The sequence below is a fragment of the Cebus imitator genome, unplaced genomic scaffold (assembly GCF_001604975.1).
Source record: "Cebus imitator isolate Cc_AM_T3 unplaced genomic scaffold, Cebus_imitator-1.0 Scaffold818, whole genome shotgun sequence".
Classification (NCBI taxonomy): domain Eukaryota; kingdom Metazoa; phylum Chordata; class Mammalia; order Primates; family Cebidae; genus Cebus; species Cebus imitator.
The window spans coordinates 232,824-248,139 of NW_016108133.1; the positions used below are offsets into that span (position 1 = coordinate 232,824).

General features: G+C 37.5%; 1 protein-coding gene across 1 annotated transcript in view; it reads right to left on the minus strand.

The window, feature by feature from the left end:
• Positions 1-15,316, minus strand: part of LOC108297589 (testis-expressed protein 11-like) — a gene marked incomplete at its 5' end in the record, with an annotated part of 127,171 nt that overhangs the window by 25,382 nt on the left and 86,473 nt on the right. The window contains 3 exons of the mRNA XM_017520235.2: positions 6,343-6,463; positions 7,525-7,633; positions 8,883-9,032. Coding sequence (XP_017375724.1) covers positions 6,343-6,463; positions 7,525-7,633; positions 8,883-9,032 — 380 coding nt within the window. The remainder of the gene's footprint in view (positions 1-6,342; positions 6,464-7,524; positions 7,634-8,882; positions 9,033-15,316) is intronic.

The following is a 15,316-nucleotide window of genomic DNA, read 5'->3' on the forward strand; positions in this document are numbered from 1 at the left end:
TATAAGCTGTAATCCCAGCACTTTGGGAGGCCGAGGTGGGTGGATCACTTGAGGTCAGGAGTTCGAGACCAGCCTGACCAACATGGTGAAACCCTGTCTCTACTAAAAATACAAAATTAGTCAAACGTGGTAGCACACGCCTCTAATCCCAGCTACTTGGGTGGCTGAGGCAAGAGAATCATTTGAACCTGGGAGGTGGAGGTTGCAGTGAGCTGAGATTGCACCACAGCACTCCAGCCTGGTGACAGAGTAAGACTCTGTCTCAAAATAAAACAATGTTGAACAATGAGAACACATGGACACAGGGAGGGGAGTACTACACACTGGGGTCTGTTGGGGTGAAATAGGGGAGGGACAGTGGGGGGTGGGGAGAAATGCCAGATATAGGTGATGGGGAGGAAGGCAGCAAATCACACTGCCACGTGTGTACCTATGCAACAATCTTGCATGTTCTTCACATGTACCCCAAAACCTAAAATGCAATAAAATAAATTAAAGCAAAAACAAAACAAAAACCCCAAAAAACCAACTTTTTGACTCTTTTGTAATTACATTTAGCTTAAAACACAAACACATTATACAGTTGTACAAAAATATTTTCTTTGTATTCTTATTCTATAAGCTTTTTCCTATTTTTAAACTTTAAAAATTTTTTGTTAAAAACTAAGACACAAACATATACATTAGCCTAGGCCCACCCAGGGCCAGGATCATCAGTATCATGGTCTTCCACCTCCACATCTTGTCCTGCTGGAGAGTCTTCTTAGGCAAAACACACATGGAGCTGTCATTTCCTAGGCTGACAATGCCATTTTCTATAATATCTCCTGAAGGACCTGCCTGAGGCTGCCTAACAGTTAACTTTCTTTTATAAGTAAAAGGAGTACATTCTAAAATCATGATAAAAGTATAGTAAACACATGAAACAGTAACATAGTAATTTATTACATCATTAACAAGAATTATGGACTGTATCTAATTGTATATGCTATACTTTTATATGAGTGGCAGTGCAGTAGGTTTTGTTAACACGGGCATCACCACAAACATGTGAGTAATGTGTTGCATTGCAATGGCTATGATGTCACTAGGCAATAGGAATTTTTCAGCTCCATTATAATCTTACAGGACCACCATTATATATTATGACATGTCATTATGTGGTACATGACTGTATTTGTATATTAAGAAGTAGTTGAGTCAAGAGCAGTCAGGATCCTCAGATATTAACATGGACTCAAATAATGACTTTCTGTGTAACTTTAAGCAAGGCATGTAGTGTTCCTAATGTTGTAGAGCTCTTTTATAATAACAATACTAACATGTGTATGAGCTGTTAAAGTTTACAAAACATACATTAATTCTATCAATCCTTACAACCCCAGTGTAGGAGAGTCAGATCAGGTATTATTCCAATTTTACAAATGAGAAAAGTGAAGTCAAACAGCAGAGGAGTGATACCCATATGCAACAGTAAACAAACAAAAAAATCTTTTAGACCCTTACCTCACACTATAACAATATTTAAAATGATTCATAGAGCTACATGTCAGAGATAAAAGTAGAAAACTTCTACAAAAACTCATAGGAAAATATCTTTCTAAATGGGTTGGGCAAAGATTTCTCAGCATGATAAAAAACACGACCCACAAAAAAATTGATAAATTGGACTTAATCAAAATTAAAACCTTTGATTCTTCAAATGATGCCCTTAAGAAAATGAAAAGATAAGCCAGAGACTAGGAGAAAATACTTACAAATAATATATCTGATAAAGGACTTGTATCCAGAAAACATAAAGAACTCTTACAGCTCAATAAAAAATCCCATTTTAAAAATGGTAAAATAATTGAATAGACATTTATACAAACACAACATGCAAACGGTCAATAAGTACATGAAAAAAATGATCAACACCATTAGCCATCAAGGAATATAAATCAAAACCACAATGAGCTACCACTCCACACCCACTGGGATGGCTATAACAAAAAAAGAAAAGATGAACAATAAAAAGTGATGAGAATGTAGAGAAATTGGAATGCTCATACATTGCTAGTAGAAAAGTAAAATGGTATGGCCACTTTGGAAAACAGACTGAAGCGCCTCCAAAAGTTAAACATAGCATTACCAGATGACCCAAGAATTTCACTCTTAGGTATATATTCAAGAGAATTAAACACATATGTCCACAAAAACACTTGTACATGAATGTTTACAGTTGCATTATTCATAATAGCCAAAAAGTGGAAACAACTCAAATATCTATCAACTGATGAATGGATAAACAAAGTGTGTTACATCCATTCACTAGAATATTATTCAGCAAACAAAAAAGCAATGGAATACTGATAATGTCACAACATGGATGAACCTCAAAAATGTTATGCTCAATGAAATAAGCCCGACACAAGAGGATACGCATTATATAATTCCATTTATATGAGCGTCCAGAAAGAGAAAATCTACAGAGATAGAAAGTGGATCTGTGGTTGACTGGAGCTGAAAGTGGGAGCAAGGACTGTTTGCAAATGGGCAAGGGGAAATTTTCTAGGGTAATGGGAATGTTCTATAACTGGATTGTGGGAGGAAGGATAGAGCAAGATGGCTGAATAGAAGCCTCCACCAATCATCCTCCCTGTAGGAACACCAAATTTAACAACTATCTACACAAAAAAGAAGAATAAAAAATCAGGTAAGTGATCACAGCACCTGGTTTTAACTTCATATCGCTGAAAGAGCCACTGAAGAGAGTAGGAAAGACAATCTTGAATTGCCAATGCCACCATTCTCCTATGCATGTGATGGCGAATCTGTGTGCTTGGGGAAGGGAGAGCACAGTGATTGTAGGACCTTGCTTGGAACTCAGTGCTGCCCTGTCACAGCAGAAAGCAACACTGGGCAGAACAAGGCTGATGCCCATGGAGGGAGTATTTAGACCAGCCTTAGCGAGAGAGCAATTGTCCATCTCAGTGGTTGGAACTTGAATTGTAACAAGCCTTGCCACTGAGAGCTAAAGCGCTCTGGTGTTCCAAATAAATTTGAGAGGCAGCCTAGGCCACAAGGACTGCAACTCCTGGGCAAGTCCTAGAGCTGTGCTGCGCTTGGAGCCAGTGTATCTGGGGCCGGGGGTGGTGGTGTGAGAGACTAGCCAGGGCAGTCAAGGGAGTGATTGCACCACCCCTCCTTCAACCCCAGGCAGTGCAATTTGCAGCTCCCAAAGAGACCCCTTCCTTCCACTAGAGGAGAGGAGAGGGAAGAATAAAGAGGCCTTTGTCTTGCATCTTGGATACCAGCTCAGCCACAGTAGAACAGGGCACTTGGCAGAGTCATGAGGACCCCATTCCAGGCCCTAGTTCCCAGATAACATTTTGAGACATACCTTGGGCCAGAAGGGAACCCACTGCCTTGAAGGGAAGGACCCAGTCCTGACGAGGTTCATTACCCACTGAATAAATAGCACTTTGGCCCTCAATGATCAGCAGCAGTAGCCAGGTAGTACATACTGTGGGCCTTAGGTGACATTCTGAGACATGCTGGCTTCAGGTGTGACCCAGTACATTCCCAGCTATGATGGCTATGAGGAGAGACTCCTCCTGCTTAAGAAAAGGGGACTTTATATTGCAGCGTAGATACCAACTCAGTCACAGTTGGGTAGAGAACCAAGTGGGTTCCTGGGGTCCCCGGTTCCAGGCCTCGGCTCTTGGATGGCATTTCTGTATCTGCCCTGGGCCAGAGAGGAGCTCATTCCTCTGAATCATGAGTCCCAGGTCTGGCAGCATTCACCACAAGCTGACTGCAGAGCCCTTGGGCCTTAAGTGGATACTGGCAGTAGCCTGGCAGAACTCCCCATACCACCTGGTGGCGGTGGCCACGGGGAGAGGCTCTTCTGCATGAAGAAAGAGGAAAGAGTGGGAAGGACTTTGTCTTGTGGTTTGGGTACTAGCTAAGTTGCAGTAGAATAGAGCACTAGGTAGATTTCTAGGGTTTCTGACTCCAGGCCCTGGCTACTGCATGTCATCTCTGGGACCAGGGAGAAGTCGCTGCCCTGAAGGGAAGGACACAGCCAGGCTGGCTTCATTACCTGCTGATTGTAGAGCCCTAAGCCTTTGAGCAAACATAGGTGGTAGCCAGGTAGTGGTTACAGTGGGCCTTAGGTGAAACCCAGTGCTGTGCTGGCTTCAGGTCTGACCAGCACAGTCCCAGTGGTAGTGGTAACAAGGGTGCTTGTATCACCCCTCCTCCAGCTTCAGGCAGCTCAACACTGGAACAGAATAGTAAACCCAGAAATAAATCCATACATCTACAGTGAACTCATTTTTGACAAAGGTGCCAAGAACATACTTTGGGGAAAAGGAGAGTCTCTTCAATAAATGGTTCTGGGAAAACTGGATATCCATATGCAGAAGGAGGAAACTTGATCCCTATGTCTTGTCTCATACAAAGATCAAATCAAAATGAATTAAAGACTTAAATCTAACACCTCAAACTATGAAACTACTATAAGAAAATCAGGAAAACTCTCCAGGATATTGGAGTAGGCAAAGATTCCTTGAGCAATACCCCACAAGGTATTATGGGTAACCAAAGCAAAAATGGACAAATGGGATCACATTAAGTTAAAAAGCTTCTGCACAGCAAAGGAAACAATCAACAAAGCAAAGAGACAACCTACAGAATGAGAGAAAATAATTGCATAGTACCCCTCTGGTAAGGGATTAATAACCAGAATATATACAGAGTTCAAACAATTCTATAGGGAAAAAAATCTAATAATCAAGTTTTAAAATAAGCAAAAGATCTGAAGAGACAGTTCTCAAAAGAAGACATACAAATGTTAAACAGGCATATGAAAAGGTACTTGCTATCACTGATCATCAGAGCAATGCAAATCAAAACTACAATGAGACAGCATCTCACCCCAGTTAAAATGGCTTATATCCAAAAGACAGGCAATAGCAAACGCTGGTAAGGATGTGGCGAAAAGGAAACCCTCATACACTGTTGGAAAATAAATTAGTACAACCACTATGGAGAACAGTTTGAAGGTTCCTAAAAAACTAAAAATTGAGTTACCATATGATCCAACAATCCCACTGCTGGGTATATACCCAAAAGAAAGGAAATCAGTATATTAAAGAGGTATCTATACTCCTATGTTTGTTGCAGCACTGTTTACAATAGTTAAGATTTGGAAGCAACCTAAGTGTCCATCAACAGATGAATGGATAGAGAAAATGTGGTACTTATACACAACGGAGCACTATTCAACCATAAAAAAGAATGAGATCCAGTCACTTGCAACAACATGGATCGAACTGGAGGTCAGTATGTTGAATGAAATAAGCCCAACACACACACACACACACACACACACACACACACACACACACACACACAAACTTCACATGTTCTCACTTATTTGTGAAAGCTAAAAATTAAAATAATTGAACTGTTGGGGAGACAAAGAGTATAATGATGGTTACCAGAGGAGGGGAGGGGGAAATGTGGGAATGGTTAATGGGTACAAAAATTAGAATGAATAAGATCTGTACTTAACAGCACAACAGGGTGATTCTAATCAACAATAATTTAACTGTACATTTTTAAAAACTAAAAGTATAATTGAATTGCTTTTAACATAAAGGATAAATGCCTAAGGCGATGGATAACCCATTTATCCTGATGTGATTATTATGCATTATATGCCTGTACCAAAATATCTCATGTACCCCATAAATATATATACCACTATGTACCCACAAAAATTAAAAACATTTTTTTAAATTAAAAAAAAATGGATTGTAGTGTTAATTGCACAACTCCATAAATTTACTGAATTGTGCACAAGCCAGGGGTGAATTTTATGATATGTAAATTATATCTCAGGAAAGCTAACTTTAAAACCACTGAATAAACCTGCATGGAAAAGAAAAAGAAATCAGCAGAGGAGGGACTAGAATACAGGTTTTCAATGTCCCTTCTACTCTATCACCTGCCTCTGAGAAAGGATGGGAATAGCAATAACCTTTTCAAAAGGTTCATATCATCACAGAGGAAGTAATCATCCCACCATGATTTGAAAATATAAAATAATTCAAAATGCCTGGTAGTACTGCTATTTTGACCTAATCCATAATACACTTGTGTTAGAAAATATCTACTTTCAACTATTAATATTTCAGAAACCTAGGAAAATTCTGTAGTGTGTAACTACAAAATTATAATATGAATTTATCCTAAAACTCATATCAGAAAGCATTATTGTATATAATTTGTAGTACACAAGACAGTTCAGTTCTTTAAAATTAACCGAAAGTTCAATATTACTATTTGACTTACAGTGCGGATAATGTGGCTCAGAGCATCTTCAAAAAAGCCCCAAACTTCTTCCAGCGGACAGAGCTCTATACTCGACGCCCCATCTGGCACTGAGAGGTTAATCAAGTTGTGCATACATTTGCTAAAAATCAAAAAGAGAAAACTCATCCCATAAGGAAAGAAATCATTGGCTTCATGGCTAAGATAAGTAAAATCTGGATCTCATCCCAGACTAACAGCTTCAAAACACTTCTGTTCTTCCCTTGATTGTATCTGGCCTCCAACCTCAGAAGACAGATTTTTGAAGCCGTAAAACAGGTTGACCAATCCTTTCTTTTTTCATGCCTATGGTTGTCTTTCATTCTTTTTTTAGCTTCCTGCACGAAGGAGTTGTGGCTGTCTATTATATTTTATGAGCTGGTTCAATTTACAGGCATTTTAAATCATCTTGGTACTTCCTCAAATGGGCAAGGGAACTGGCATTTAAAGTGGAATGATTCCACAAGAACTGTCTTTCATGTCTTAAAACAGGAAGACTGTAATGATGTTTTCCAGACAAAAAAGTCACACAACATCTATTTTTCCCTGTGTCTGGACATAGAAAACAAAAAAGTCCCCAATAGATAATATTTTATATAGCACTTATTGGTGCTCAAAGTGCTTAAAAAATGAGGCAAACAGGAAAATGTTAACATTTGTTAAATTTGGGTGCTGTGTGCCTGTAATTGCAGGTACTCGTGAAACTGAGAAGGAGGATCATTTGAGCCCAGGAGTTCGAATCCAGCCTGGGCAAAATCATGAGACTCCATCTGTAAAATAAAACAAATAAATCTGGGTGGTGGATACATTGGTGTTTGCTATATTAACCTCTGTACTTTTCTATACATTTGGAATATTATTTAGTAATGAAACAAAGAAAGAAAGGTACTTAGCAGTTTTATTATATATACAGATTCACACAAAGAAGCAACTTTTCCCCTTTTATTCTCGTTTGGGAAACCCAAGCTCCTTGACTTTGCTGAATAATTATTGGTCTATAATACAACTCTCAGTATGGAGCTGTTCACAAGAGTGCCCTCAGATCATCCCCATGTCATTTTTTAAGTTGGGTCCGTTAAGAATGATTGGTTACTTATGAGACATTGACTATAGTTCTTTTGGCTATCAAAAAACTGGATTAAGTTTTGAATTATATTTACTCACCTGTATTGTGAAATATCAATTGATTCTTCCTTTTTGTAGAGCAATAAAGCCTTTTTCAAGGCCTTGAGAGCAATGGAAGGGTAGTGTGCAGGCGTTTCCATTGCTATTACTAGAGGAAGAAAAGGAAAAAGGTTGTGAACATCATAATGTCATCCATCACAGTTTTCATCCCAGGCTACCACTTGCTTTCTCTGATGAAACTTGGCTGAAATAGATGAACAAAAAACAAACAAACAACAATACATTTTATAAATGATGAATCTACAACCAGTTTTGTAAATAGCTTCTACTTTCTTGGCAGAGCAGCATGGTGGGATTACCAGGTAACATCCTTTTTTCAGCAAACATCAACAGAAAACCTATTGTTTCTATGACCTTGCACACAGTCATACAGGTGAAGCAGTATCTTATGAATGAGAGTCAAGGAAGGACACACTAAGAAGGAAATAGAAAGCAGATCAGTAAAAGGGCACTAATCAAAACAGGTTTATACTAAAATGTCCTATTTTTATCTGATACTAAAAATAGGAAACACTTGACAAGGGAGTATCAGAGGTAACTAACCCTAAGACTTCCAGATGCATTTAACAGATTTTTAGAATTGGAGTTCCATTATACAAGGAGCACTGGTAATTGTCACATTCCCATAAAGTATATATCATCTGCTCCATGGCTCTAGGAATTATGTCTTGGCAAGATCAAGGAAAGGCAAATGTGATTCTTGTGCACTTGGAGTTACCTAATATTTTTATTAACCACACTCACACTCCTGAAGAAGGTGTGGGATAAAAAGGGAAGATAATGAGGCTGTTTCCTGCAGTGTATGCCCAAAAAGGCTCTAAGTTCCTAAACTCACTTAAAGTTCATCCTGAAATTTGAGAGTGGCAGTTGTGTTAAAAAATATATATTACCAGTATTTCTCTTTACATTTCAACAAATTGCTGAGATTGTATCACTTTTGATCATTGAATCACTGTTAGTTCTAGCTATCTCAGAAAAACTTTCTCAAGTTTGAGCTCCCCTTATTATGTAGTTACGTAATTAAATTCCACACAGAAAAAATTTGATCACCTACTAGGAACAATGAACTTTGCCAGGGTTTGTAAGTACATTAAGTAACTATTGTTTATGACCCTAAGGAGATTATAATCTCATAGAGTGAAGAAGATAAATGCACAAATGATTGTAATACAAAATAGTCTAAGACTGGCATTAGAGAAGGAGAAACAAAGTTCTAAGAAGAAAAACTTCTTCCTACCTGGAGGTAAGAAAGAAGAATAAAGAGAAGAAAGAAAAAAAGTCATACGATACGATCTAAATGGGCACCAGGCTTACAAAAGCATAAATATAGCTCTTACTTGCAATTGTTTCAAATGTTTTACATTCTAAATGAGGCAGCTCCCACACTGGTTCCAGGAAGCTTTCCAGTGATGGATCATTCAATTTGGCTCTAACTTCAAACTCATACAGCAGAAGCAATTTCTCACATGAATCATTTGAGAAGTCCCCTAAGAAAGAGGCAAAAATGCAACATTCTTTGTGATTATATTTTATTATTCTCTTTGGTTGTAATCTCACTAACCGGAGAGGTTTTGCTTTCAAGGAAAATTAATTTTACTTACAATTTGAAGGTCATCCTCAACTGCTGTAGAGAGATTCTAATATTTTATTTTTTGTTTTTAAAATTTGATTCTAACATTGTGAAATATATAATAAGCTCACCACTACTTCCAACATTCTGTAGTGCATTCACTAGAACTACCTATATTTTCTTAAACAATTGCCATGATGCTTCTAAATAGCCTGAGAAAATCCTGCTGCTATTGACTCTAATTCAAATCCAATGTTTACTTGCTTCTTGTGAACTTTCAACTGGGCTGGTGCTCACTCTAATGGCTGAGTTAACCAGAAGAAGATACAGTGGCTACATAAACTAACTGTGATTTTATTTTAAGCAGAATAGAGGTGAGTTTCCAAACTGTTTCATTAGTCAACAGGATTTCTCGGGTATCAGCATAGAAATAATCTCATGTCAGGTGTCATACAACAAACTACGTGAGACAGTTTTCACTCATCCTTCTTGGTAGATTGAACATTTAAAAATGTTTTGAGGTATAGCATACATACAACAAACTGAATGGAGTGCTCTAACCTTAAACAGCTTGATGAATTTTTACATGTGTTCAAACCCATGTAAAACTACCTAGATGGTGATAACACTTCCAACAAAACAGAAGGTTGCTTTATGCCCCGTTCCAGTCAATACCACTCTGCCAAGGTAGCAACTATATTTACTTTCTGCGTCAATGTTTTGCATCTATTTTTTTTTTTTATTACACTTTAGGTTTTGGGGTACATTTGAAGAACATGCAAGATTGCTGCATAGGTACACACGTGGCAGTGTGATTTGCTGCCTTCCTCCCCATCACCTATATCTGGCATTTCTCCCCATGCTATCTCTCCCCAACTCCCCACCCCCCCACTGTCCCTCCCCTATTTCCCCCAACAGACCCCAGTGTGTAGTGCTCCCCTCCCTGTGTCCATGTGTTCTCAATGTTCAACACCCGTCTATGAGGTAGAACATGTGGTGTTTGATTTTCTGCTCTTGTGTCAGTTTGCTGAGAATGATGGTTTCCAGGTTCATCCATGTCCCTACAAAGGACACAAACTCATCGTTTTTCATGGCTGCATAATATTCCATGGTGTATATGTGCCACATTTTCCCTGTCCAGTCTATCATCGATGGGCATTTGGATTGGTTCCAGGTCTTTGCTATTGTAAACTGTGCTGCAATGAACATTTGTGTGCATGTGTCCTTATAGTAGAACTATTTATAATCCTTTGGATATATACCCAGTAATGGGATTGCTGGGTCAAATGGAATTTCTGTTTCTAGGTCCTTGAGGAATCGCCACACTGTCTTCCACAGTGGTTGAACTAATTTACACTCCCACCAACAGTGTAAAAGTGTTCCTATTTCTCCACATCCTCTCCAGCATCTGTTGTCTCCAGATTTTTTAATGATCGCCATTGTAACTGGCGTGAGATGGTTTCTCAATGTAGTTTTGATTTGCATTTCTCTAATGACCAGTGATGACAAGCATTTTTTCATATGTTTGTTGGCCTCATGTTTGTCTTGTTTTGTAAAGTGTCTGTTCATATCCTTTGCCCACTTTTGAATGGGCTTGTTTGTTTTGCATCTATTTTCATGAGTAATCTTGGTCTGCAGTTTCATATATTGTCTTTGTCTCCTATTGGTATCAGGATAATAGTCTCATAAGACAAACTGGGAATTGTGCCCTCCTTTCTGGATGAGTTTGTATAGAGTTGGTATTATATCTTCTTTAAATGCTTGGTAGAATTCTTCAGTGCAGTTTTCTTTGTTGGAAGATTTTAAACTATGAATTTAATTAATAGGCATAGGAGTATTTTTTCTTGAGGGAGCTTTGGTAGTTTGAGACTTTGAAGAAATTTCTACATTTCACCTAAAATTCTAAATTCATGGACATAAAAGTGTTCATAATTTCCCCTTACCTTTTAAAATGTGTAGGATCTCTAGTGAAGTCCCCACATTTATTCCTGATACTGTTAATTTGTGTCTTGATCTGCCTGGCTAGAGGTTTATCAATTGTATTGATCTTTTCAAAAGAAAAAAAAAAACAGCTTTTGGTTTCATTGGCTTTGCTTACTGTTTTCTGTTTTAAATTTTATTGTTTTGTGCTCTTATTTTTATTACTTTTCTTTTGCTTGATTGGGTTTAATTTGCTCATTTTTTTATAGTTTCTTAAGGTGGAGACTTAGATTATTTGAGACCTTTTTTTAAGAAGCATTTAATGCTATACACTTTTGTCTAGATACTGCTTTAGTTGTATCCTACACATTCTTATATGTTGTGTTTTCATCTTCATTCAATTCAAAAAATATTCCTAATTTCCCTTGTCACTTCCTTCTTGACCCACTGGATTATTTTAAAGTATGATGTTTAATTTCCAAATATTGAAAGATTTAACAGATAACCTTGTATTATAGATGTATAATTTAATTCTATTGTGGTCAAAGAAAATACTTGGATATTTCAACAATTTTATGATTCCAATATTTTTAAATTTTTTGAAGTTTGTTTTGTGGTTCAGAATATGGCTTACAGTGATGAATACTCCTTGTGAATTTGGATAAACTGTGTATTCTGCTGTTGTTGGGTAGTGTTCTAAATGTCAATTAGATCAAATTGGCTGATAGTGTTGCTCACGTCTTCTATATCCTTATTATTTGTTGACCTATTCTATTGGATTACTAAGAAAGGAATATTGAAGTTTCCAAGTAGTTATGGACTTGTCTATTCCTCATTTCAGTCCTAGCAGTTTTTGCTACAAGTGTTTTGTAGGTCTGTAAAACAATTCCATTTACAATAGCATCAAAGAATACAGACATCGATCTTATTCACAAGATTCAAATCTTGTGAATAAAATTCCTAGGGAATCCAGTAAAATGCCATTATAACTAATCAGCAAGTTCATCAAGATCAATACACAAAAATCAATCATTTATTTATTTATTTTATTATTAGAGACAAGGTCTCACTATGTTGCCCAGGCTGCTCTCAAACTCCTGAGCTCAAGTGATAGTCCGGCCTTGGCCTCCCAAAGTGCCAGGATTACAGGTGTGAGCCACGATGCCTGGCCAATTCTATTTGTATATAGCTACAATGAGCAAGCTGAAAATAAAATTGAAACAATTCCCTTTATAACAGCATCAAAAAGAAGAAAATGCTTAGAAATAAAGAACAAAAACGAGGCATGGTGGCTCACAACTGTAATCCCAGCACTTTGAGAGGCCAAGGCAGGTGGATCACTTGAGGCCGGGAGTTTGAGACCAGCCTGGCTAAAAAATTAGCCGGGCATGGTGGCACATGTGTGTAATTCCAGCTACTTGGGAGGCTGGGGCATGAGAATCGCTTGAACCCAGGAGGCAGAGGTTGCAGTGAGCTGAGATTGCACCACTGCACTCCAATCAGTAACAGAGTGAGACTGTCTGAAAGAAAGAAAGAAAGAAAGAAAAAGAAAGAAAGAAAAAGAAAGAAAGAAAGAAAGAAAGAGAGAAAGAAAGAGAGAGAGAGAGAAAGGAAGGAAGGAAGAAAGAAAAAAGAAAGAAAAGGGAAAGAAAAGAAAAAGGAGAGAGAGAGAAAGGAAGGAAGGAAGGAAGGATGTGTATATAAGTTTATAGTTTTTAGTGTATAAGTTATGTAAGTGAAATTGAAATATACAAGCTGTAATAAAATGGAAACATATCCCATGTTCATGGATTTGATGATTTATCACTGTTAAGATAACACTCCCTAACATTATCTATAGATTCAACACAATCCCTATCAGAGTCCCAGCTCAGTTAATTTTTTTTTGGAAACTGACAGTTGATCTTCAAACTCATATGGAAATTCAAGGGACCCAGAATAACCAAAACAATCTTGAAAAACAAGAATAAAATTGAGGGACTAACACTTCCTGATTTCAAAGCTCACTAGAAAGCAATGGAGGCCAGATGCAGTGGCTCATGCCTGTAATCCCGGCACTTTGGGAGGCCGAGGTGAGTGGATCACTTGAGGTCAGGAGTTCGAGACCAGCATGGATAACATGGTGAAACCCTGTCTCCACTGAAAATACAAAAATTAGCCAGGTGTGGTGGTGGCCAACCATAGTCCCAGCTACTTGGGAGGCTGAGGCAGGAGAATCGGTTGAACCCAGGAGGCAGAGGTTGCAGTAAGCCAAGATGGCACATTGGACTCCAGCCTAGGCAACAGAGACTCAGTCTCAATAAAAAAAAAAGTAAAAGAAAAAGAAAATAGAAGGCAATGGTAATCAAGATAGCATGGTACTGACATAAGGATAGACATATATATGAATGGAACAGAATTGATAACCAGAAATAAAACAATATGTCTGTGGTCAATTAATTTTCCACAAGGGGCAAAGACCATCCAATGGGGGAAAGGATAGTCTTTTAAACAAATAGTTTTGGGACAACTGGATAGCCGCATGATAAAGAATGAAGTTAGACTCTTACTTCATAGCATACACAAGAATTAACTTGAAATGGATCAAATATTTAAAGATAAGAGCTAAACTATAACACTCACAGAAGAAAACATAGGGGTAAACCTTCATAACTTTGGATTTGATAATGGATTCTTAGATATGAAATCAAAAGCATAAGCCATGAAAGAAAAATAAACTGGACTTCCTCAAAATGAACAAATTTTGTATGTCAAAGGATATGATCGAGAAAGAGAAAAGACAATTGACAGAGTGGGCCAAAGTCAAGTCATATATCTGATCGAGGACATGTATCTAGAATACATAAGTAACTCTTGGTACTCAATAATAAAAGGCAGCCTAATTAAAAATTGGGCAAAGGATGTGAATAGATATTTCTCCAAAGAAGACATACAATGGCCAATAACCATTTGAAAAGATCCTCAACACCATTGGTCATCAGGAAAATTCATCATGAGGAAATCAAAACCACAATGAGATATAACTATACATTCACTATGATGGCTAGAATAAAAATGTCAGGTAATATAAGTGTTGAAAAGGAGGTGGAGAAACTGGAAGCCTCATACATTGCTGGTGGAAATGTAAAATGATGCAGTTGCTTTGAAAAACACTCTGGAAGTTCCTCAAATGATTAAACACAGTTACCATATGACCTAGCAATTCCACTCCTAGGTATATACCCCAAAAATGTGAAAATATGTCCATACAAAAACTTGTGCAAAAGTATTTACAGCATCATTATTCATAACAGCTAAAAGATGGAAACAATCCAAATGTCCATCAACTGATGAATGGATAAAAGAATAATGGCATGCCCATGCAATGGAATATTTGACCATAAAAAGTAATGAAGTATTGACACATGCTACAACATGTATGAACCTTAAAAATATGCTAAGTGAAATAAGGCAGTCACAAAAGTCCATGTGATTTCATTTAACTTAAGTGTTCAGAATATGCAAATCTATAGAAACAGAAAATAGATTAGTGGTTGTTCAGGGCTTGTGGGAGAAATGCAAGGTTACTAAAGGGCATGTTGCTTTCTTTTTGAGGTAATGAAATGTTCCAAAATTGATTATCAATGGTGGTTGCACATATCTGTGAATATACAAAAGTGTACTGAATTGTACACTTTGATGGGTGAACTGCATGGCATGTGAATTATAGCTCAATAAAATTGTTTGAAAAATTGAATTTATATTGTGTATTCTTTTGGGGCCAACTTCTTTTACTCAAAATGTCTGTGATATTAATAAATATTTTTGTATGCTGTCAGAAGTTCATTCCTTTTATTGCTTTGCAGTATTCCATTGAATGAACATACCATAATTTATTTAATCTGTCGTTCTGCTGATGAAGAGTAATGTCGTTTCAAATTTTTAGTTCTTATGAATAGAGCTATCTGGAACATTTTTGTGCATACTTTGGGAAACAGATGCACTCATTCCACCTGAGTATATATCTAAAAGTGGGATTTCATGGTCACTGCTGGGATAGAAACATGTTTGGTTTTAGCAGATACTGCTAAACGGTTTTCCAAAGTGGTTGTAACAATTTCATTTCCACCAGTAGTGTGCCAGAACTCCAGTTGCTTCCCAACCTGATTAACACTTGATTTTTTTTTCCCATTTATTTATTTTATTGCATTTTAGGTTTTGGGGTACATGTGAAGAACATGCAAAATTGTTGCATAGGAACACATGTGGCAGTGTGATTTGCTGCCTTCCTCCCCATCACCT